At 37.6% G+C, this 26,743-nt stretch overlaps 1 protein-coding gene across 2 annotated transcripts in view; it reads right to left on the bottom strand.

Moving 5' to 3' along the window:
* The window catches only part of MED24 (mediator complex subunit 24), a 266,977-nt gene that overhangs the window by 49,644 nt on the left and 190,590 nt on the right, over positions 1-26,743 (bottom strand). For both annotated transcript variants that reach the window (XM_067787769.1, XM_067787770.1), the window contains one exon: positions 4,461-4,633. In XM_067787769.1, the coding sequence (XP_067643870.1) occupies positions 4,461-4,633 (173 nt within the window). The remainder of the gene's footprint in view (positions 1-4,460; positions 4,634-26,743) is intronic.

Here is a 26,743-nt window from a genome sequence, read left to right as displayed (position 1 = left end):
GGAGTGGCCCTTAGTTGTATATGTGAAGGCGTGGACCAGGGTGACTCAGAACATCATCTGTAGGGTACCGCTAATTTAATTATATATGTAATACCACGAACAGTATTCCTGCCAAAATTCCAAGGACTTTTGATTTCGCCCTGCAAAACTTTTTCCTTTTCTTCTACTTAATATGGTAGGTGTCACACCTATTTTACAAAGTTTTTTTCTAAATTGGCGGAGCCACGCCCATTTTGAAATTTTCTTTTATTTTTGTATTTTGTTGCACCATATCATTACTGGAGTTGAATGTTGACATAATCTACTTGTATACTGTAAAGATATTAAATTTTTTGTTAAAATTTGACTTTTAAAATTTTTTTTTAAAGTGGGCGTGTTCTTCATCCGAATTTGCTAATTTTTATTTAGCGCATATATAGTAATGGGAGTAACGTTGCTGCCAAATTCATCATATTATTCTCAATTGATTCTAATAAAAATTATAATGATTTATTTTTTTCTACTTTTAAAAAAATTCCTAAGCAAAAACTTTCGTTTTTGCTAATGGTTTAGCGTCGCTGAGGCCGCTCAATTGATTCTAATAAAAATTATAATGATTTATATACATAAGATAGCTGCCAGTTTGATGTTAGTCAGGATTGGGATTGTTGATGTACCATCTTTGGGGGCCGAAATATCTATTCCACTCAATTATGCATTCGCTGCCATGCGTGCCTTTTGGATCCGAAGTGTCTATTCCACTCGATTATGCATTCGCTGCCATGCGCCCGTTCTTGTAAACTTTTTGTAAATTGGGATCACTTGCATCCTTGCAAACAAATTAAATAGCTGTTTTCGAAAAAAATCATTTTAATCCTTTTTAGGATTTTGATAATTGCTTTTAATTACTTTAGCCTTTCAGATCTTTAGCAGGATCTGGCAGGCTCTTCCTTCAAGATGATCGCCTTTAGCAATTTTTCGTTTATTCAGCAAATTTTATTCTTAAAGGTCGAACTGGCAGGATTTTTTCCAGTCAGATCGCTTTAGCAGTTGTGCTGATGTTTGATCTGAGCTGGCAGGATCGCCATGAAATATATAATTTTATTGGAAGGAATATTCGACTTTGAATGTCTGACAATAATTGATTTTATTGAAGAAATTCTTTCTCTTTTTATACATAATTTCTTAACCTACACATACATAATTGTGTTAACACAAACAAACTAAAAATATGTACATTTGTAATACTGGTATGCAAAGTCAGCAGATTACTTCATTGACCTATTTATGGAAACAATGTAAAATAGTTGTGTGTGAATATTTTGGTGGTGTACACTGACAAACTAACACTGACAATTAGACATTCCGATCGGCACGTGCATTGATCGGTGTGACTAATTTGAGCAAAACTATGAAAGTGTGAAACGACATGGGTTTCGTATTCAGCATTCAATTGATGTTGACTTCCCGCTGTGTCGGGTCAATATAATTTATGTGGATCAATATTGTAATATCACTGCACTATGACTGTGTGTGGCAGGTTCATAAAAAATGCATTGCCATAGAAGTTCATAATGCATAATGCCGCAAATGTATTGCATAGGAGGGCATAATGCATAATGCTACACCAAGTTTCATCGCTTTATCCATCTTAAGGCGCGATAACCTCTGAAGAGATCTAAGGCCGAGCTTCTCTTCCAATTTGCGTCGTGCTCCTCTTGATTTTCCCTACAAATTGGCCGGACGGGACCTACATGTTTTATGCCGACTCCGAACGGCATCTGCTAGGCAGATGAGTTTTCACTGAGAGCTTTTCATGGCAGAAATACACTCGGAGCGCTTGCCAGACACTGCCGAGGGGCGACCCCGCTTAGAAAAATTTTCTTCTAATTGAAAAACCTTATTTCTAAAATTTTGATGTTGTTTTGCCCGGGTTTGAACCCAGGGCATACGGTGTGGTAGGCAGAGCACGCTACCGTCACACTACAGTGGCCGCCAAGCATTTACTTTATTTCATTTTAATTTTATTTTATCATTCAGTTTTGTTAATTCCGTTATTTTTTTACATAAAATCGCTTTCTTTAATTATTTTTGTTTTGTTAAATTGTTTTCACTTTTATTTTATTTCATTTAAAACTATTATGTTTTATGCTACTTAATTGTATTATATTTTGTTTTACATTATTTATTTCTTTTTTGTTTTTTAAGGAAATAACACCCACGGTCGCTGTTACCATTTATAACTTACTAAAAACATTTCCATTTTCACATTGGAATGAAATGGAAATAAAAGTGAGTTACACTAATACAAAATAAAATACAAAATATTAGATGATGAACAAGTCAAATCCAGAAACATGTCCTAGTAACCACCGCCGTTTGTAAACTTTTGTATAAAGCAATATGAGCATGTCACGCTAATTAAATATAAAAAATATGAAAATAAATGATTTTTTTTTGTAAAATAACTCTATTTGTTTAAAAGAAGCGCACCAGGCGAAAATTTGGAATAAAACATCCCGCGATATGTAACACAGAAGATATTTTTTTTGATGTGTAAATGTCTTTGCTCACGGTATGGGGGAATCCTGAACGTAAGGGAAAGCGTAGTCTATGTAAGAGGTATGCTTTATAGGGATACATGTAGAATGTAAATGCAATTAAATATTGGTATACAAATATATAATTTATAACAATAGTCAGTCACTTGGCATATGGATGATGCGTGATAGTTAAGAAAACGATTAAAACATGAAGCTTTAGAGTTTTTTTTTTAACTTTGGAGGTGTTAATTTATTATTATCTTATAAAAAAGTGAAGCCCAGGTATAATACGAGATGTGTTCAAAAAGTATCGCGAATTTTGTGTTTTTTTCAAAAACTACTTATTTATTCATGAATATCTATTTTGTCCCCTTCCCAATGAGATATAATACACTTAATCCAACGGTTTTTCCAATCTTCGAAACACTTCAAAAAAACATTTTTTTTTATATTGTTCAGTTCCTCCTTCGATGCCGTCTTTATCTCGTCAATCATAGCATAGCGTCGTCCTTTCATGGACCTCTTCAGTTTAGGGAACGATAAAAAGTCACAGGGGGCCAGTTCTGGGGAATATGGTGGCTGCGGCATCATTAGAGTGTTGTTTTTGGCCAAAACGTTGCGTCGAAATTGAGCAATTTTGGTAGGAATTTCGCGGCGACCCGTCTCATGCCCAATTCATTGACAAAAATCTAATGGCACGAGCCAATCGATATGTCTAGGTCCTCAGCAACTTCTCTAACGGTGTTTCGACGATTAGCCAATACCATTTTCTTCACTTCGTAAATTTTTGCGTCTGTTGTTGAAGTGCTCGGGCGTGCGGCACGCTCTTCATCGTTCACATCTTCTGGGCCTTCTGAGAACAGTTTGTACCACCGGTCCAAGGTAGTTTCTCCGTATGCCACAGTCAACATTCGGAATGCATCCGCGTACTTAATTTCGTTTTTCATACAAAATTGTATACAGGTTCTTTGATCCATTTTTTTCTTTGAATAGGTAAAAATCGAAGACGAACCAAAACACGTGCAAGCAAAGCAGCTGTCAACAATTAAGTGAACATTCAAAATGGCCGAGGTTGTCGACATAAGTGAGAGACATGAGTACCAACATAACGCCACAAAAAAATCGAAATTCGAATATACGTAACCCGGAAAATTTCAAAATTCGCGATACTTTTTGAAGACACCTCGTATACCCCTGAGAAGATTAAGACCAAACGTATACCGCAATGTGTCGGGTTGCTGCTTTTCATTTCCCATTAAAATTTGACGAACCTTACATTTTTATGCTGACTAATGAATTTTTCTAAACGACTTGTCATGATAAAGATACTTTCGGTTGGCTTGCCAAGTACATTTCTTTGTTCTGGAGTGTTTTGATACAACCCGCCCGGTGTTTGAACCTATGGTCTGCGGTGGTGCAGTGCAAGAGATTTTAGGTTGAGATTCTAATTGAAAAAACTTTTTTCTAAAATTTTGATGTTGCTTTGCCTGGGGCGTGAACCCAGGATCTTCGGTATGATAGGCGGAGCACGCTACCATCACACCACGGCGGCGCGGTGCTTTATCTATTTTATTTTTTTCTAAAAAGAGATAAAGGCCGCGGACGTTATTGCCTTTTTACAGGAAATAATGCCTACTTCCCTATTATTGTTCGATTTCTACAAAATTTTGCACGTTGACTTCAGATTAGTATAAACTTATGTATCAAATTTCAGAAATCCCTGCATTTTAAGTTAGGCCGCCCAGTTGTCCAATTTTGATTTCATTTACAATTTTTTTCATCTACAGTAAGAGGAGGTTTCATGATAAACTACAGTGAAATTGTAGCAAATTAAGTTAAGAAATAAAACACAGGGGTCAAAACGTGCTAGGGCTCTTCGGTATTTATTGAAATACCGCATTCGTTTTTTGGGCTTTCACGCAATATAATTTTACTTACCAACTAAAACTTGGCATAAAACTCCTAGCAAAGCCTCCTGAACTTTGTTGTAATCAGTGCTTAGCGTCTTAAGAACGCCTGATAGTGGTACTTCAGCACGGATGATAAAATTTATGATTGAAAGAGCTTGATTGCCCCCTTCACGCTTCTGCAGCATCAAAGATGTGCCTTCGCTGTTATATAAAATTAAATAAATATATGTAAATGCATTATAGTGTATGTGTTTTTTTTAGCTTAGCAGATTCGGATTCTATATAAAATCGCATCCAACACATAGAATCGTGCTAGGAGTAAGGATCCAAATTTAAGTATTTACTGTATACACATTAGGGTGGGTCGATTTTTATAGACGAAAGGTAACGATATCGCGCCATTGAATTTTCCATAGGATTTGAACTCAGGAAAAAAGTTCCACTACGCATACCCAAAAAAATAATTTTCGAGCCTGCGAAATTTCATAAATTTTTTTGATTTTATATGCATTTTTTTTTTCATTTTCAAGGCTCCAAATCATTTTTTATGTATTTTTTTCGTATCAATAGGCAAATGCGAAATTGGTTAATGAAGATTTAAAAAAAAAAAAAATTCTTTTATGGAGATTTAGAAGAATTTTGGTCGAAAATGGACTTTTTTCGCAGGCTCAAAAATTGTTTGGGTATGCGTAGTGGAACTTTTTTTCCTGAGCCCAAATCCTATCGAAAAATCTATGGCGCGATATCGGTTAATAAATCGACCCAGTCTAATACACATACTTCAGAAACGAGCACAAGTTATCATAAGTTAAGATATGTCAAAAATATACCCACTCTATAGAATCCAGGAGTGAGTTCTGTAAGAACTTTGCAATAAAAGTCCAAAAATATAATTGCAAAACATAAATTGTAGCCAGGTGGTCAGAAAATTCCACCGCCTAAAGTCTCTAAAATAAAATCAAGTGCTCAGAATAGGATAAGAAGAAAACGCTTAACTGATGACCACCATGGCAAACTTTAAAGGACTATGATTTGAGGGCATGCACTTGGAATGACCGTTCACTAAATGGGATTGGTAGAGATGCCCGGCTGGTTGATGTTCTCGTCAAAGCAAAATCCGCCCTCACCGCCATCCAAGAAATGCGTTGGACTAAGCAAGAAAGGAAAAAGATTAAAAGTTGTGACATCTACTGGAGCGGCCATCCAAAAATAAGCTTAGTTTCGGCGTCGTATTCGTGGTGGGAGAGGCTTTGTCGCCAAGTACTGGCGTTCACGCCTATGGACGAACGTCTCGCCGCTATCCGAATAAAAGTAAAATTTTTCAATATATCATTCATCTGCGCCCATGCACCGACAGATGAGGTGCAATACGCCTTTTATGAACGTTTGGAACGCACATAAGAGTGATGCGCCCGCCATTATATAAAAGTCGTGTGTGGCGACTTTAACACCAGGGTGGGCAAAGAAGGTGTTTTTGGCCCACTGAGGCTGATTGACTTTGCCGGTGCTCGAAACATGGTCATATCCAGCACGAGGCTCATGCATAAAAATATACACCAAGCTACATGGCTATCCCCCGATCGAAATACGCGCAATCGGAACATACTGTCAAAGATTTCGTAACTCGACTATCACACCTCGCTGAGATCCCAAGTCAACCCGACGGAATGCAGGAGCAGTGGGAGCATATCTCCAAAGCACTGCGTACCGCCGCCGAGGAAACAATTGGTTACCGGTGACCACGGAAAACGAACTGGTACGAAAGAAAAGACGCTGCTTACAGGGCTAAGTAAAAAGCAAGCGCATTAAGAAGAGTTTAAAGGGGAAGCGAGAAGTCTTTTTTTGGAAGAAAAAAGCAGTGGCATAAAGGCGTGACTGCGAGGAACTTGAGCTGCTAGCCTTCAGGAATAACGTCCACAAATTTTACCGAAAAATTCGGTGACAGACGAAAGGTTTTAAGTCCGGGGCAAACTCTTGTAAGAAGGAAACGGCGACCTTGTAACCGATGTCCAGAGAGGACTTAGATTATGGAGCACTTCCCAGCTCTCCTAAATGGAGACCTCAATTTACCGCACAGGGATGACGAACCCGATCCCGCAATCGATGATGATGGAATAAATGTTCCCACCCGATTATGACGAAGTCAGAATAGCAATAACCAGATTAAAAAACAACAAAACCGCGGGCGCTGATGGAATCAGCCTTCTTAATATCGCATATAAAGTCCTGTCAAGTGTATAGTGCGAAAGACTGAAGCCCACCGTGAATGCGCTGATTTTACCTTATCAGACAGGCTTCAGACTTGGTAAATCTGCCAACGACCAGATGTTCACAGTGCGCCAAAACTTTCAAAAAAAAAAAACAGCGAATAAAGAAGTGACACACATCACCTCTTCGTCGATTTTAAGCCGCATTCGACAGCACGAAAAGGAGCTGCATATATGCCGCTATGTCTGAATTTGGTTTCCCCGCAAATACTATCAGCTCAGTCAGAATTGGGAAGGACCTCTCCGAGTCGTTCGAAACTAAAAGAGGTTTCAGACAGGGTGACCCCCTATCGTGCGATTTTTTTTAATTTGATGTCTGAGAAAATTATACTAGCTGCAGAACTTAACCCCTCAGGAACATTATTCTATAAAAGCGTGCAATTACTGGCGTATGCTGATGGCATTGATATCATCTGTCAGAACAACCGCGCCGTAAGTTCTGCTTATTCCAAACTGGAAAAATAAGCATAAAAATGGATTTGATGGTTATTAAGGACAAAACGAAGTACCTGCTGTCATCGAGCAAAGAGTCAGCGCATTTGCGCCTTGAAAACCACACTACTGTTGACAGCCATAATTTCGAAACAGTAAAAAACTTCGTTTATTTGTGAACCAGCATTAACACAAGCAACAACATCAGCTCTGAATCATTCTTGCCAATATATGCTACTTTGGACTAGGTAGGCAATTGAAAAGTAAAGTCTTCTCTCGGCAAACGAAAATCATGCCATACAAGTCACTTATCGTACCCGTCCTTCTATATGGTGCAGAAGCATGGACCATGACAACATCAGATGAAACGACTCTGGGAGTGTTCGAGAGAAACGTTCTTCGAAAGATTTACGGACCTCTAAACCGCCTCGAATGATGAGGTGGAAAACGACTTAACCCTCTTGGTGTGACCAATTGGCGCCACTTGGCGGAGCGAAGAAGCGACTGGCGCGCCTTTTTGGACGGTCATAACCGTTTCAGCGCCAATTAAGTAAATAAGTAATTTTTAAAATGTTTGATAACATACATACATACTTTTGTATGTAAAAAAAAATAAGTAATTTCAGGGGATAATCAAATGGAATTCAACAATCCGTTTTGTTTTGTTGATTTTCCGACAGAGTGGAAAATTTCTGTATATTGGAACGATTTTCCGTCATTCCATCACAAAAAGTATATAGAAATAAAGCTATGGCAATTGAAAGCAGACAACTGAAAAATATTTCTATCTTCTATTCCAAAATAATAAAATAGTTTTTCAATTATAGAAAAATTAAAAAAACAATAATTATCATAAAAGTTCATGTTATAGGCCTTCAGCCCGAATCGAATCTAGAATCATGTATAATTATACCGATAAAAATAAAAAGAATTGTTAATAAACCAAGAATACATGGAAATGGGGAGTGTTATCGATGTTCGTTCATATTTTTAGCCGGATTTACCTAGCGCAAGCCCCGTCACATACGATTTTTGACGCAGCATCGTGCGATGACATGTGTTTTGGCTATGAGTGTTTTCAGACTTTGCAAGAGCAATTATTTTTCCCACTCGTTGGTACTTTTTCAACATTTTCACAATTATTCTGAATTTGATGACCACTTCAAATGGCATAAGGTCAATTTTAACTTTGTGCAGGTGTCAAGGATCGATGACATCATAATTTTTTACTCTATTTTCATAACTCTCTTATAGTTGCAAAAAGAATAATTTAATACCGTTTTCACACAGAAACTTAATCGAATCACAACTTTGTTTGATGAAATAATTAAGTTTCTTTTTCACACAGGGCGACTTACTTCATTAAGAACATCTGTCAGCAGCCCTAAATATTACGCTTTTACAAAAAAAGTGCTAAAATTTATCACAGCCATTTCCTCGTTAATTATTAAGGCAATCAAAATAAAGTGCATGCGCGCAACTACTCACAGATTGCAACTAACCAAATATGGGCCTATTTTTTAGAAGGCCTTACTATCTTTTGTTGCTAATGTAGCGAAAATTAAATTATTAGTCAGTCACCGACTGATACTCATCGTGAGCGGACGTTCTTGCTTGGACTGTGCTTTTCTCTCTCTTCTTTTACTGAAGTTTTTTTTCACTTTCCCGCCAACGTAGAAAAACGTGTGTGATTTATATTCTTTTGATCTCACTTTCGTTGTTTTGTGTAATATATTGGTGGTAAATATAGTGATATAATGGCCCCCGGGCCACCAAACTTGGGGGACAATCGGTACGCCTTGCTTGCCGATAGTCCCAAACCCAAAAGGAAAAAACCGACATATACACCTATAACCTATCCTAGCCTCCCCCAAAAAAAAACAAGAAAACCCAAAATACATCACCATTGCAGCATCCGATCCATCAAAACCTCTTTCGAAATACTCATGCTTTGCCGTGCACAAAGCCATAGAAGGTATAAGCAAAGAAGTTATCTCAATTTCCGAACTACGTGACGGTAATCTGCTACTATTAGTGAAAACGCCTGAAATCGCACAAAGATTCATATCTACTAAAAAACTAAGTGGAATATGTGAAGTGAAAGTCAATTTCCAAGATAATCTCAACTTCACTAAGGGAACTATTTTCGCACCGTGCCTCAATGACGTTCCTGACACGGAAATCATCGAAAACATGAAAGACCAAGGAGTTGTTGCTATTTATAAATTCAGGAAATTAGTAAACAATGTCCAAGTACCTACAGGTGTTGTGCTCCTAACTTTCGACCTTTATAGTCTGCCTGAAAAAGTGAATGTTTCTTGGCGCACTGCCCACGTAAGACCACATTTCCCGAACCCCATGAGGTGCAAGTCATGCCAACTTTTAGGGCACACAATAAAACGATGCAACAACAAGCCTGCTTGTGTTACTTGTAACTTCCCCCCTCACGGAAAAGATGACTGCTCTCGAGTTCTTTGTGCTAATTGTGCTGGCGACCATCCGTCATCTTCAAACACATGCCCACGTTACCTCCAAACAAAAGCAATTCGCAAAATCAAAATAGAGAACAAGTGCACTATGCGCGATGCAATTAACATTCCTAAAGCTCAAGCGCCTTCCCTTCCTAACATCTCCTTCTCACAAGTAGTATAAGAAAATGATACAAACAAGAAAGCTAGCAACAACGATCAAAATACAAAAAGTACAGCAACATCTTCAAATAAGAATACTAAAAATACAAATTCTAACCAAACCTCAAGTTCAAATAAAGCACAAAGCAATTCCCCGCATATACATCATAATTCAAATCACACACCCAACAATACCACAAACAACGAATCCCTTAGCATCTCCAAAGAGCAATATAATGCCCTCTCTTCTTTCGATTCTTCTTTGAATCACATTTTCAAAAACATTAATACCAACGCTGCATTAGCGAACTCTTCCTATCAACTCATCAGCGACCTCCAATCTCAATCTATCCCCATTCCCTCTTCCTACGAATACCAACCCAACGTCTCACTACTAACCCAACCAACAACATTAATTAACAGCACATCTCTTACTGCAGCAAATGATACTGCAGTACCTCTCACTACAGATAATTCACAAGAAAACTGCATGACAGTCTCTGATGAAGAGTTTTAACTCTCCTCACTTGTCATACTTTTTTCTCTTAACTTTTAAAATGTTTAAAGTTTTACAGTGGAACCTTAACGGGCTCTACAACAATTACACCGAATTAGAAATTCTCATTAAAGACCAAACACCAAGTTTTATTGCCTTGCAAGAAACACACATTGCCGCGAATAAAGACGCAGCCGTGCCGCAGAAATACACGGCTTATTTTTCTAACTTGACCCAAAATACCTCTAACAAACAGGGCATAGCTGCTTTAATCAAAAAGGGAATTCCACACAAAGTTGTGCCGATTCACTCAACTATCTCTGTTTTAGCAGTGGAAGTATGCGTTGGCTTTAATATAACAATTATTTGCATATATATTCCGCCTCATCAAAACTTTACATTAGCAGAGTTAAAACATATTTTAAATTCAGTATCCACTCCCATTCTTATAGTGGGGGACTTTAACTCGTGGTCTCCACTCTGGGGCTCGGCACTTACCAGTTCTAGAGGTGCTATCTTAGAGAATCTCATAACTTCAGAAAACTTAATAGTTTTAAATGACAAGCCACCCACACATTTTTCTACGCATAAAACCTTTACGCATGTAGAATTATCTATTTGTTCGGCAACTATTGCCCCAAAGCTTACCTGTCGAACGCTCGACAACTTGTGTGGCAGCGATCACTTCCCAATCGTTACGGAATTAACCACTCCCTGTTCAGCCAAAGTCTTCCCAAAGCATAAGTTTTTAACTCACAAAGCGGACTGGCCCAAGTTCACGGATCTCATAACCACTTCCGTAGCTAATATACCAGCGTCAAGTAACGTTAACGAAGAGGCTGCAAACATTGCTAAAATCATACGTTCCGCGGCCCATCTCTCCATACCGCAAGCCACATATAGGCCGCGTAAAAAAGTGGTGCCCTACTGGTCTCAGGAGTTAGAAAATTTAAGGAACACAAAACAGCAAAACTGGAAAACGTATAAAAGAACGAGATCAGTAGAAAACCTCGTATTATACAAACAATCAAACGCAGATTTTCGCAAGAAATCGAAAGAAGCGAAACGGGATAGTTTCGAAAAGTTAACTTCAGCGATAACACCTAATTCAAGTACTAAGAAAATCTGGTCGGACATAAAAATGCTCACAGGAACTTCTTCCCACACCCCTATCAATTTTATCAGTAGCCAAAACGGTCCAATTTACGACTGCGCTAATGGCTGAGCACTTTGCATTCACCTGGTCCGACTACTCACTTGACTCAAATTTTAACGATATATTTGTCAATAAGAAATACGAGACCCTAGGGAACGTATACGATAAGCCTAACCCTCCTACAGCAATCATTGAGTCTGACGTATCTCTTCTAGAATTCGAAGTAACAATTTCCAAACTGAAAGGGAAATCTCCAGGTCTGGATAGAATTTCTTATGAAATGTTAAGAAATCTACCATCTGTGCTTAAACACAGGATAGTAAAGCTTTATAATAATATATTAACGACTGGAGTTTTCCCACAAGCCTGGAAGACAGCCTTAATAGTCCCGATTCCAAAATCAAGTAACCCTTCCACGGAAGTTTTGGACTTTCGACCAATATCTCTAATAAGCTGCATGAGCAAATTATTAGAAAAAATAGTATCGAAACGTATTATGTGGTATATAACGAATAACAGCCTCGTAAGTCCACATCAAGTTGCTTTCAAAGAAGGGCAAGGTACCACCGATGCCCTATTATACTTTGAAGACTCTTGTGCTGCTGCCTTATCAAACCGTAATCACCTATCAGGATTAAGCCTCGATTTCGAAAAGGCTTTTGATCGCATCGGAGTGCATGTCGTGTTACGTCAGTTGAGCAAATGGAATTTCGGTACGAAGCTTTACAACTTTGTAAAATCATTTTTATCGAATCGAAAATTCAAAACAAAAGTAAACAATTCCTATTCAAACGTGCACGATCTGTATAACGGAATACCCCAAGGGTCCTCCTTATCAGTTACCTTATTCACTATTGCTTTCGATGAAATAAGCCAAATTATTTCAGCACATCAGTCTGTCTCGCATATCATGTACGCCGATGACGTTTTGGTCTTTTCCAAGCTGAATAATTTAAATTCTGCACAAAATATTTTTAATGCAATCTTGTCAGATATTGCGAGCTGGTCGCACTGTGCAGGAGCAAACTTATCACTTAACAAATGCAGAACCTTCCACATTTGCAGAAAACACAAATGTAATAGCCTAAACCTAGTTTATAATAATATCAACATTACAAATGAGTCTAGCATAAGATTTCTAGGTATAATTTTTGACAAGAACTTCACATTTAAGGAACATTGTGTATATTTAAAAAAAAGCTTAGCTGCCAGGTTAAATATAGTTAAGTATTTGTCTTCTAAACGGTGTCTAATTCACACGGAAATTCTTATCAATATCACGCGAGCTCTGATCCTTTCTAAAATCGATTATGGATTGCCAGTATACGGAAATTGTTCACAAACTAACCTCAAAATGCTGTGCCCCACATACCACGCGGCCGTTCGTAGGAGCATTCGGGCTTTTCCAACATCACCTATCCGTTGTATCCTAGCAGAAGCTGGCCTTCCAAGCATTAATGAAAGAGTAAAATACGCGACAATGCGGCTGATACCTAAGTTATTTTCATGCAAAAATAGTCTTCTACATCAAGCTACAGTCATAACGGCATCCGCTAAGAAGACACCAAAGCGTAAAACGGCTATATTTAGGTGCATAGAGTACGCCAGAGAATTAGGAATAACAACCTTGCCACAAATTCAACCTGTGAGCAAAGCGCCCCCTTGGCATTTGAAGCACTCTTCATTCTTGTTATGGTTAAAAAAATTTCCCAAAATGAGCACAAGCTCCACTGAATACCAGCGCCTCTTTATAGAGTACACTGCCCCGTTCCGAAAAGACTGGAAATTCATTTACACCGACGGCTCCAAATCCTCCGAGCACACTACATTTGCCGTTACTCACGCGGACGGGAGCACGATCTCAGCTGGAATACTTCCAACCTATTGCTCAGTTTTTACAGCTGAAGCGGCAGCCATCCACAATGCTTTAAAATCAGCTCTCGTAGCCAAAGAAAAAACAATTATCTGCTCAGATAGCATGTCCACAATATTCAGCGTTATGAACACTACAAACCAATCTGCCCTAATATCGGATATACGCAATTTGCTTATCGGCAACGACGCACAACTAAAAATAATGTGGGTCCCGGGCCACGCAGGCATTAAGGGAAATGAACTGGCTGATCAAAAAGCTAAAGACGCCCACAAACAACCTCTCTTGGGTTTTGATTACATGATAAGAAAGGATATTTTGAACCTTATAAATAAGTATCACAATTCCCAAAGAATCACTGACTGGAGCACTTTTCAACACCAATACGCCGAAATCAATCCCACAGCCACCAGGGCCATTTACCCATCAAATTGTCGTACAGGCGACATAACTGCCTTTGTTCGCCTCCGCATAGGACATACAACTGCCACACATTCTCACCTACTTAACGGAGGGAGGCCAATGCCCTGCCCATACTGTAAAACAGCACCTCTAACAACGAAACATCTTCTAGACAACTGCGAATACTTCAAAGAAACTAGAGAATCGTTATTTAACAGCGGAAACCCGTCAGAGTTGCTAAAATCTGTCTGCAAGGACAACATCGAAAAAATTGCAGAGTTTTTGATCAGAGCTGACATAAGGAAAACTATTTAAATTAATTATAAGTTTAGAATTACACTATCACCCCAATGCCAAATAATCTCTTCCGGGGAATTTCCCCCATCTCCATTCCTTCTATGTGGGAATGAGTGGGTACCCCTGAAGGGTTTAGTTGGTATTGACCTGTCTAACTATCTTACTTCCTTTTTTCACACAATTAAATTATTCTCATTATTAATATCAATTATTAATATATGCTGTAATATTATTTAAGGCTATAAGATCTCTTTTAATTTAAATCTAGCTTATTAAACCATATTTTATTAGAGAGCGAGCCGAAAGCCCTGGCAGCTAGCGCTTCTTTTTGTATGTAGAATAGTAATTTTATTGCTATTGTTCATTTAATAAATAAATAAATAAATTATTAGTTTTTTTGGTGTTTTTCTATTTTTCGTAAATTATTGTCAAACATATCCAGCATTATCAGTTATTTGCAACAGATGGCGCAACACTGAATAAACATAACTGGTAAGAAGGAATAGAAGTAGCAATTTGCCAGTCAAACAAGCCACCGCTGTATAGCTAAATGGTTAGCGCAGCGTGCCTAAAGCGTACTGATGATGAACGCTTAGCACCCCTCGAAATGGATCTATCTGCGCAGCTATGGCAGGTTGTCTGAAAAATTTTCTACTTACTATTACAAAAAAAATAAAATTTTTCAAATTTAAAAAAATTAAAAAATAACAATAATTATCATTAGAAAAATTATTGTTCTGCCCTTGAGCTCGAATCCAACCTTGAATCATTTATCAATAGACCGATAATAACAAAATAAATCTGACCCATTAAGCAAAACGTACTAGATTTTTGAGTCCATTTTGCATTCAATAAAGCAATAATGAGATAATTAGGAATTTGTATTTTGTATGGAAGATTGAGTTCAATAAGGGCTCAATGTAGAAAACAGGACCAATTACTTCATTAACCTTCTGTGTGAAACTAATAACATTAAATATACCAAGAACAGAACGCTTTTTACTCTGAACTTAATTATTCTGTTATTATTTTAAGTAAAGAAATTTTAGGTTTATTATTTCAGGTAATTTATTGGACCTTCACCTACTGTAATATAAACTATTTGTGATTAAAAATTAGTTTCTAACTTTTAGTTCGGTAAGCTATAAAAAGGTATTTTTTTAGTTCCTTCTAACTATTTGTTTATCTATAAATCTTATAAAATAAAGTTGCTAAATGCCATGTGTGCACATAACTTCACACAGAATGCTCCGATTTTAAAACGGTTTTTTGCATTTGAAAGCTTAGCTACGTGAGATGGTACAGTTAATATAATTTGAAGGTATATATTATAGGGGCGTGGCAAATTGCCAAAATGTAGTAAAAAATCATAAAATTTTTGTTTACACAGCTATAACTAATAAACGGATTGATGGATTTTAAAAATTCTACTTTTCAGTAAAACTTTGAAATATTTACCTTCGATCTGCACCAAAAAAAATACTTGATTCCTTTCTTATATCAGCCAAATTGTTTAAACAAAAGTAACATTTTTATCAAAAAATCCGTATGTGTGTTTGTTCGCTGTGAACTGTCCGCGCTAATTGCTTTTGAGTGGGGCTTGATGCGACACATACATACGTGCATATATAGCATTCGCTGCGTTATTTAACTTCGGGATGGATGTACATCACTACATAGTATAAAACAAAGTCGCTTTTTCTGTCCCTATGTCCCTTTGAATACTTAAACCCATGGCGGAACGATACAAGGTGGCAGAATGGTGACATACCTACAAACATAAATAAAAGTTCCATGTACTTTGTTTTTGTAAATTCGATGGACACATGTCAAAATCGTACTGCGCCGGAAGTTGATGTATCAAATCAATTAAAAAAAGTTTATAATCAGCTGTCCCATGCTGCCACCTTGTATCGTTCCGCCATGCTTAAACCTTTAAAAATACGCAACGGATTTTGATGCGCTTCTTTTTAATAGATAAAGAGTGATTGAATAGGAAGTAACGGATGAACATATTTGGCTCAAAATTGGTGGAGGGGTAGCTTAGAACCAGGAGACAGACATAGGCTAATTTTTATCCCGTTCTGGATAGGGTCTTGAGATCAAAACGTGGACCTGGGTAATCCTGGGATATGTTTGTACAATATGGGTATCGAATGTAAGCTGTTTATGAGTACTTTGATACGGGGTATTTTTCGCACCCGCGGGTAACTAGAGATATAAGCGAAAACGTGGACGCGGGTACCCCTAGAATGTGTTTATACAATATGGATAACAAATGAAAGTTGTTGATGAGTGCTTTAGTACAGGGTAGTTTTCATACCTATTTGTGAAGGGTCTCGAGATATAGGCCAAAACGTGCATCAGGGTAACATTAGGATGTGTTTTTACATTATGGGTATCAAATTGAAGCGATTGATGAGTGCTTTAGTACAGAGTAATTTTTAGTTAGACGAAAAAAGCTTATTAAAATGTATGGAGATTGACCAAATTTAGGGCAGAACAACGTCTGACGGGCCTGCTAGTTCATTAATATTTTAAGCGTATGTGTTTTGCATTTTTTTTTAACTTTTTAATTTTAATTTAAAAGCGTGTTTCTAAGTTTTTTAAAACTATATATATTTTATGTTTATTGCTTTGCTAATATTGAGTTTAGTTGCGGTTTGATGAGTTAAACATTAATAATGCCTCCTAGAAAAGAAATATCGGTTGTCGTAAGAAATTCGGTTGTACATTACAGAAAAGAAAAAAACACCATATGGTGAAATCGCAGAAATTGTAAACCAAAAGTTCCTGCTCCAAAATTAGCCGGGATATATCAATTGTGTCCATACAAGAACGGCTTTCACAGCAGAACATAACGCAAAAAGCCTCTTATTTCTGAAAAAACCGCAAACTTCGCTTGGAGTTCGCACACAGGGAAAATGGGATAGATTTTTGGCAAAACATTTTGTTTGCCTATGAGTCAAAGTTCAATATTTTCGGTAGCGATGTAAGAATAAAAGTGCGAAAGAAGAAAAATACTGCACTCGATCTGGAGAATTTGGTAAAGCATGGTGGCGGCAGTGTTATGGTTTGGGGAGCTGTTGCCAGGGTTTGATTGCTTACTGAAAAATAGTAAAATTGACAGATTTTTGGCTTTACCAGCAATGAGTTTTTTGTCGGTTTGGAATATTTGTATACAGCTTACATTTGTATTTGAAAAATATTTCAGCAACAGAAAAAAGCAAAGCAAACAAATTTGTTTTTTTTTTTTTTCATTTTACTTCAGATGTAACTTGAATGGATGCGAGCTGTCATCGTCAGCAGAAAAAAACAAGTAGGGAAGGCTAAGTTCGGGTGTAACCGAACATTACATACTCAGCTGAGAGCTATGGAGACAAAATAAGGGAAAATCACCATGTGGGAAAATGAACCTAGGTAACCCTTGAATGTGTTTGTATGACATTTGTATCAAATGGAAGGTATTAATGAGGGTTTTAAAAGGGAGTGGCCCTTAGTTGTATATGTGAAGGCGTTTTCGAGATATCGACCAATATGTGAACCAGGGTGACCCAGAACATCATCTGTCGTATACCGCTAATTTATTTATATTGTAGCGAATTTTACTGCAATTCCCCTTATTTGCAATCTTCTGCCAACGTTCGTATCGCTAAACTGTTGAATAAATAACTCCAATATTGAATAATGGAAAAATGGCCTTTATTAAAGTACTTCACAATAACACTTATACTTTGCAACTAGCTTGCTTAATAACCAAACTGACTGATAGGTTAAATGAAACTCTACTATTGCCCGACAGATTTCGTGCTCAATCAATAACTGCTTGATAGCTCAAATCAAACTGAATTCCAGCGCCTCTATATTTGTTGCCTTTTATACTCTCTAATTTCAACGTTCGCATCTTCTAGGCGCTTCCATTTCCAGAATCCACTAGTTGCCATCAGCTCTCAAACTTCTCAGCTGTAACTACAATTGCACGATTTTATAGCTTCTCTCATTGCATACTTTCAGGAGTGTCTCAGATATATGCATGTGTTTGTGCATTGATTCTCCGCTGCTCGTATACGTACATGGTACATATGTGTAGACGCAATTATTGTTTCGTTTATGTAGATACATAATGATTGAATTATTGATGTGAATTCACGTCACTGCTTAGCATCGGCCTAGAGATGGCAGCACCCCTTAGTTTTGCTAATATTCGTAGCACTGCCCTCCACGTAAGTCTGATCGTCCCGATCAGGCAACTCTCTCGATCTAAACGCTGCTAGCATCGCCAAATGTACCACTCTTCTATTTCGTGATTTCCCAATTATTTGTATGCGGTAGATGACATCACTGATCGTCTTCACAACTCTGTACGGGCCTTCCCAACTGCACCGATATTTGGATGGAACACCTTTCCGCCGGTGAGGGTTGTATAGCAGTACCAAATCTCCCTCTTGGAAACCTTCCGAATTATGCTCCTTGTCGTACCTGTGTTTCATCTTACTACTTATTATCCTGGATCGTTCCCTCGCACTCTGTTGCTTGGCCAATGAACTACTTCGTAGAGCTTGCGCTTGACGGATTGGCTTCGCACAATCAGTATCGTTCCCACGTTTCACAACAGTAGTGCGCTCCGGCTTGAAACTACCCTCGCATTCTTTCTCGGAAATTCGTTGCTTCGTTTTCCTGCGTATTTTAGGTTTTGTCAATGCCAGTGTTTCTCTCGCAGGTACTTTTGATTTTGCTTTATTTGGCCCATTCGACCTATTAACCTTTGCCTTTGACTTCCGTGGTTTTTGTTGATTCTTCTCCACCAGTACTCGATTACTACTGAATCCTTTCTGCAAACTGAAGTTAAGTGGTATATCCTGGTTCTTATAACGCATCACCCTTTTCTGCATATCGATCTTGATGTCATGGTCAACCAAGAAGTCCACTCCCAATATGACTTCATCAACGATCTCCGCCACAACGAATTTGTGTAAAACCATGACCTTCCCGATTAAGACTTCTCCCCGGACTTGGTTATACTCGCCAGTGACCGTACGCCACCTCGCTCCATGTAATGACTTTACTCTCCTGTAGACCAAATCAGATCGAATCAAGGAATGAGATGCGCCCGTATCTACAGTCAGTACATGTTCTTTACCATCCACATTCCCTCTGACGGTAAGACTGCTCGATTTTCTACCAATTTGCAACACAGATATCACAGGGCATTCAATAGCTGGATCTAGCTCTCGATCTCTACCTCTTACTCGCTTTTGCTCATCTCCTCCAGCTTTGCGTTTACGGCCACCCACATTGTTGGAACTATTAGGACCAAGATCGCAATGACGTACCATGTGACCGGACTTCCCGCATTTGAAGCATTTGATAACTTTTTCACTCCGCTTTTGCGATCCTTTCAGCGCCTTCCATTATTGCGTCTACCCACTCTGGCCTTTCTACTTCCACACGGCGTGCTTTGAAAACTGGCTTACACAGAAGCGACGCTGTTTCCTGAATCAGAGCTTGTGACACCGTTGCTGCGAATGTTGGCTTTGGGTTTGCGTATGTAGCTCGGTTTGTCGTCCCGTATTGCCATTTATAAAGCTCTGAATCTTTACCCTTTCAGTGTATTCCACGGTTGCGTCGGCATTCGCTAAATGTGCTAGCCTTTCAATATCCGACGCAAACTCTTGCAATGTTTCACCAGGCCTCTGGAAGCGGTTCAGCAACTCAATTTGGTATATCTGTCTCCTATGCTCAGTTCCGTATCGTCTATCTAGAGCGCCCATCAATGCTTCATAACAGTTCCGTTCGCCCTCTGGAATGGTTTGTAAAATCTCAGCTGCAGGCCCTTTCAACGCCATTAACAGTGCAGCAACTTTATCTTCAGCATTCCAGTTGTTCACTGCTGCGGCATTCTCAAACTGTAGCTTAAAGACCTGGAAAGGAACAGAACCGTCAAAGGATGGTGTTTTTACCTTTGGATTTCTCGCTAAAACTGTTGGACGATGTAATTGCAACTCCTGTATACGACCTCTCAAAGCATCCACCTCGGCTTCGATTTTTTTCTCAAACTGCGTTATTTTCTCGTCCATACGCGCTTCGAGTTTTGATGATATACGCGCCTCCTGCGCTTCGAGTTGTACTGTTATGCGTGCCTCTTGTTCTTTCAGTTGTGTTTCCATCTTTGATGTAATCTGTGTCGACATTTCTGAAATACGCGTTTCTTGTGCTTCAATCTTCGATGTTATTCGTGTCTCTTGGGATTCCATCTGTGATGACATATACGTTTTCTGTTCTTCCAGTTGCGATGTTATACGGGTTTCCTGCGATTCTAGTTGTTTTTCCATCTGGGATGTTACTGTCGACGTTTGTGCAGATATTGCAGCTAATATTGTGTTCAAGTCTGTGTTCGCCATTGTCTGCGGTGTTTCGTTTTTCTCCTCAATTTTTGTTGTTGTCTCGTCGCCATCAAGATGAAAGACATACTCGTCCACATCAATTCCTTCTGCTTCCATTGCCACTCGAAGCCGTGCCTGAAGTTCAAGTTTAACGCCGCTTGTATTCAATCCACGGCTCTCCAACTCCTTCTTCAGTTGCTGGATATTCAATTCACTGAACTTTGCCATGTCCTTGTTGTCCTCTGGAATTTATTCAACAATTCCTCTTCTGACACCACTTGTAACGAATTTTACTGCAATTCCCGTTATTTGCAATCTTCTGCCAACGTTCGTATCGCTAAACTGTTGAATAAATAACTCCAATATTTAATAATGGAAAAATGGCCTTTATTAAAGTGCTTCACAATAACACTTATACTTTGCAACCAGCTTGCTTAATAACCAAACTGACTGATAGCTTAAATGAAACTCTACTATTGCCCGACATATTGCGTGCTTAATCAATAACTGCTTGATAGCTCAAATCAAACTGAATTCCAACGGCTCTTCATTTGCTGCCTTTTATACTCTCTGATTTCAACGTTCGCATCTTCTAGGCGCTTCCATTTCCAGAATCCACTAGTTGCCATCAGCTCTCAAACTTCTCAGCTGTAACTACAATTGCACGATTTTATAGCTCTCTCATTGCATACTTTCAGGAGTATCTCAGATATATGCATGTGTTTGTGCATTGATTATCCGCTGCTCGTATACATAATGGTACATATGTGTGCGGCCACCGTGGTGTGATGATAGCGTGCTCCGCCTACCACACCGTATGCCCTGGGTTCAAACCACGGGCAAAGCAAGATCAAAATTTTAGAAATAACATTTTTCAATTAGAAGAAAATTTTTCTAAGCGGGGTCGTCCCTCGGCAGTGTTTGGCAAACGCTCCGGGTGTATTTCTGCCATGAAAAGCTCTCAGTGAAAACTCATCTGGCTTGCAGATGCCGTTCGGAGTCGGCATAAAACATGTAGGTCCCGTCCGGCCAATTTGTAGGGAAAATCAAGAGGAGCACGACGCAAGTTGGAAGAGAAGCTCGGCCTTAGATCTCTTCGGAGGTTATCGCGCCTTACATTTATTTATTTTTACATATGTTTAGACGCAATTATTGTTTCGTTTATGTGGATACATAATGATTGAATTATTGATGTGAATTCACGTCACTGCTTAGCATCGGCCTAGAGATGGCAGCACCCCTTAGTTTTGCTAATATTCGTAACAATATATTTAATACCACGAACAGTATTCCTGCCAAGATTCCAAGGGCTTTTGATTTCGCCCTGCAGAACTTTTTCATTTTCTTCTACTTAATATGGTAGGTGTCACACCCATTTTACAAAGTTTTTTTCTAAATTTATATTTTGCGTCAATAACCCAATTCAATTACCATGTTTCATCCCTTTTTCATTTTGGTATAGAATTATGGCATTTTTTTCATTTTTCGTAATTTTCGATATCGAAAAAGGGGGCGTGGTCATAGTCGGATTTCGACCATTTTTTATACCAATACAAAGTGAGTTCAGATAAGTGCGTGAACTGAGTTAAGCAAAGATATATCGATTTTACTCAAGTTATCGTGTTAAAGGCCGAGCGGAAGGACAGAGGTCAGAGGTTGACTGTGTATAAAAACTGGGCGTGGCTTCAACCGATTTCACCGTTTTTCACAGAAAACAGGATTGGTAAATTTTTGTTCGACTTATGGCATTAAAAGTATCCTAGACAAATTAAATGAAAAAGGGCGGAGCCGCGCCCATTTTGAAATTTTCTTTTATTTTTGTATTTTGTTGCACCATATCATTACTGGAGTTGAATGTTGACATAATTTACTTATATACTGTAAAGATATTAAATTTTTTGTTAAAATTTGACAAAAATTTTTTTTTTATAGTGGGCGTGGTCGTTCTCCGATTTTTCTAATTTTTATTAAGCATACATATAGTAATACGAGTAACGTTCCTGCCAAATTTCATCAAGATATCTTCAACGACTGCCAAATTACAAATTACCTTCTTTTAAAAGTGGGCGGATCCACGCCCATTGTCCAAAATTTTACTAATTTTCTATTCTGCGTCATAAGTTCAACTCACCTTTATCCGACTTCAGTTTTTCGAAATTTTCGATATCGAAAAAGTGGGCGTGGTTATAGTCCGATATCGTTCATTTTAAATAGCGATCTGAGATGAGTGCCCAGCAACCTACCTACCAAATTTCATCAAGATACCTCAAAATTTACTCAAGTTATCGTGTTAACGGACAGACGGACGGACGGACATGGCTCAATCAAATTTTTTTTCGATACTGATGATTTTGATATATCGAAGTCTATATGTATCTCGATTCCTTTATACATGTACAACCAACCGTTATCCAATCAAACTTAATATACTCAGTGAGCTCTGCTCAACTGAGTATAAAAACAAGTAAGGAAGGTTAAGTTCGGGTTTAACCGAACATTACATACTCAGTTGAGAGCTATGGTGACAACATAAGGGAAAATAACCATGTAGGAAAATGAACCGAGGGAAACCCTGGAATGTGTTTGTATGACATGTGTATCAAATGAAAGGCATTAAAGAGTATTTTATGAGGGAGTGGGCCATAGTTCTATAGGTGGAAGCCGTTTCGAAATATCGCCATAAAGGTGGACCAGTGGTGACTCTAGAATGTGTTTGTACGATATGGGTATCAAATTAAAGGTATTAATGAGGGTTTTAAAAGGGAGTGGTGGTAGTTGTATATGTGAAGGCGTTTCCCAGATATCGACCAAAATGTGTACCAGGGTGACCCAGAACATCATCTGTTGAATACCGCTAATTTATTTATATATGTAATACCTTCCAAGATTTCAAGGGTTTTTTATTTCGCCCTGCAGAACTTTTTTCATTTTCTTCTACTTAATATGGTAGGTGTCACAACCATTTTACAAAGTTTTTTCTAAAGTTATATTTCGCGTCAATAAACCAATCCAATTACCATGTTTCATCCCTTTTTTCGTATTTGGTGTTAACGGCCATGCGGAAGGACAGACGGTCGACTGTGTATAAAAACTGGGCGTGGCTTCAACCGATTTCGCCCATTTTCACAGAAAACGGTTATCGTCATAGAATCTATGTCTCTATCAAATTTCACAAGGATTGCTAAATTTTTGTTCGACTTATGGCATTAAAAGTATTCTAGACGAATTGAATGAAAAAGGGCGGAGCCACGCCCATTTTGAAATTTTCTTTTATTTTTGTATTTTGTTGCAACATATCATTACTGGAGTTGAATGTTGACATAATTTATATACTGTAAAGATATTAAATTTTTTGTTAAAATTTTACTTAATACATTTTTTTTTTAAAGTGGGCGTGGTTCTTTTCCGATTTCGGTAATTTTTATTAAGCGTACATATAGTAATAGGAGTAACGTTCCTGCCAAATTTCATCATGATATCTTTAACGACTGCCAAATTACAGCTTGCAAAATTTTTAAATTACCTTCTTTTAAAAGTGGGCGGTGCCACGCCCACTGTCCAACATTTTACTAATTTTCTATTCTGCGTCATAATTTCAACTCACCTACCAAGTTTCATCGCTTTATCTGTCTTTGGTAATGAATTATCGCACTTTTTCGGTTTTTCGAAATTTTCGATATCGAAAAGTGGGCGTGGTTATAGTCCGATATCGTTCATTTTAAATAGCGATCTGAGATGAGTGCTCAGGAGCCTACATACCTAATTTCATCAAGATACCTCAAAATTTACTCAAGTTATTGTGTTAACGGACGGACGGACGGGCGGACATGGCTCAATCAAATTTTTTTTCGATCCTGATGATTTTGATATATGAGCCCTTGATTTTGAAAGTGGTCTAAGTCATATTTTCCTTGTTTCGAGATAATTAGAGTTTTGCGTTATAAAGGATTGAAAAATATTTTTGCACTATGGAAAATGATTTTTCGACAGTAAAGTAGTGCCAACAAACAAGAATTTATTATGGTTGTGAAATTTATTACCATTTTTAACTGGAAATGTGCTTTTGAAAGGTTGGAAATGACTTAGACCACTTTCAAAATTAACAGAATGACTTTATAAATGACTTATACCAAGGAAACATTTTAATTAGTAATTAACATTTTATTCAAACTCATTTCATTATAACAAAGTAAATTATTTATTATGACATATTTGGGAAGTGAAGTGTTTGTGAAAAATTGGTGGGATATAGGGTAGTAAATCCATCATATATTTATGTTTTTCTTTTGTTATTGGTCTAATAGTTGTGTATAATGGAGGCAAATCAATATTTGCATATATTCTAGGTCTTCCTTTTTTAGGTGAGAGGTCTAATATTTTGAATTCGGAATTGTCATCCAAGGAAGTTTTATAAAACATCTTATATGGAGATTTTTTTAGAAATCTGATCCATTGAATTTTAAGCCAAGACACAGCTTCTCCATTGGTGTTTTTCTTTCTATTATTCGTTGAATCTTTAAGTTTTTTTGTCGAAATAAAATTTCTCTGAGCCATTTGTACCACCAAAAATGGGTTTTTCTTTTTACATACTTCTATTAAACTATAATAATGCTCAGGTATGTATAAATAATTTGATTTTTTAATTTTAGTTTCTATTAAACCAAAATCCCGATCATTTGGCAAAAAAGAATGGCCGGATACCATAAATTTATGATCAACAGTTTCAACATTATTATCAGATGACTGAACAATTTTTAACCAAATTAAAGCTATGTTGATGTTACGATTTTGTCCTGTGCAGGCATCACTGTAAGCTATGACATGCTTTTGAGTGGTAATGTCCTGAATGTGCTTTAAGATGCAAGACGCAACTTCCTGTGATCCCCTTGAAGCGATTGTTTCATCCCATACATACATTTTAGCATTTTCATTGTGGAAATTATGAAACCCTAAATTGTATACATACATGTTGCGCTTATAATAAGCTACCGAGACAGAAAGTTTTGGGTAAGAAAGTGCTTTCTGTAGATCAAATGTGAAACCGTAATATTCACTCGGGTTATCTTTTGCTCTTTGTATGTCTTCTGTCAAACTTTTTCTAGCCTGTTCGGCACTGTTAAGATGGGAATCATGAATTTCCATAAGATGCAACTTCTCGTCTTCGTTACTGGATGCTTCTATTTTTAGTTTTAGTGAATCACACTTTTGGCAAGCGTCTTTGCGAGGAGTATGAAAATTTAAGTTGAACTCCGTATTGAAAATTTTCCTGTAAGTCCACTCCTTCACACGTGGTGTATTATTTTCATCACATTTTTCTACATACAGCTCATACATTTTTCGAATATCTAAGTCAGCACTTAAATACTTTCGACCTGAAGTGTGATGTGATCTCTTGTAATGGCTCTCACATGCTGGAAAACTCAGAATATGTTCTCGTACCACTTTAATTTTTTCTTCATCTGTTTTTCTCGATGAACCAGTCATTTTGCCACGTAAATCCATTCCAGGGGATTTAGCATTTAAGGCACGGCTTAATCTTGCGTAAGATATTTTAAAAGTATCCAAAAAAAAAAGTTCTACAAACAGAAACTTCTGACATCCGTAAATTTATATGAAACTTATAACTACATTTTCTCATGTATCCTTTGTTATTTCTGGGTCGCCTTTGCTTTATTAATAGTTTTCCAACCAAACCATGCAGAAACAAATTCTGTTTTTCGAAACTTGCTAATTTCCAAAATGCATCAAAATTAGCTTTCCTGTCTTCATATCCAATTGCATTTATACATTGTTTGGAACAAAGGCAATATTTATTTTCGAAAAGTTTGCCACTCACAAGCTTAGACTTTTTTGTTTCATATTCCTCTCCCCTATTTTTTGTGCATAATTATGTTGATTTCGGCTCCTCTTTCTTGATTTCACGTTAATTTCTTCCATTTGTAGGGGTTCCGAATTCACTTTTAAAGTATCAGTTGATTCATCTGAAGACGATATTACTCTTATTCGTTTCCATTTCTTGGGAGCATTACTTACACTTCTTCGCAGGATAATGTCTACAATTAACTATATATAGAACATTTTTACATTTTAAGGATTACTTGATCATACCTGAATCGTTATCTGAAGGCATTACAAAATTACTATTTATTTTCCAAAATTTCTCAACAGACTGACTTAGACCACTTTCAAAATAAACAGTTTCTATATTTTGTTTAACAACCAAAAAATTCATTCAATTTTACGAGTTAATTTTCATGGCATACCGCCAATCTCTTCAGATTATGTTATTTTATTATGGTTAGATAACAAGTAGCTGATAAACTCGATTTTTAAAAATTTTGACTTAGACCACTTTCAAAATCAAGGGCTCATATG

Source organism: Eurosta solidaginis, chromosome 5, assembly GCF_040869045.1.
Source record: "Eurosta solidaginis isolate ZX-2024a chromosome 5, ASM4086904v1, whole genome shotgun sequence".
Classification (NCBI taxonomy): Eukaryota; Metazoa; Arthropoda; class Insecta; order Diptera; family Tephritidae; genus Eurosta; species Eurosta solidaginis.
This window is presented reverse-complemented; position numbering and strand designations above follow the sequence as displayed.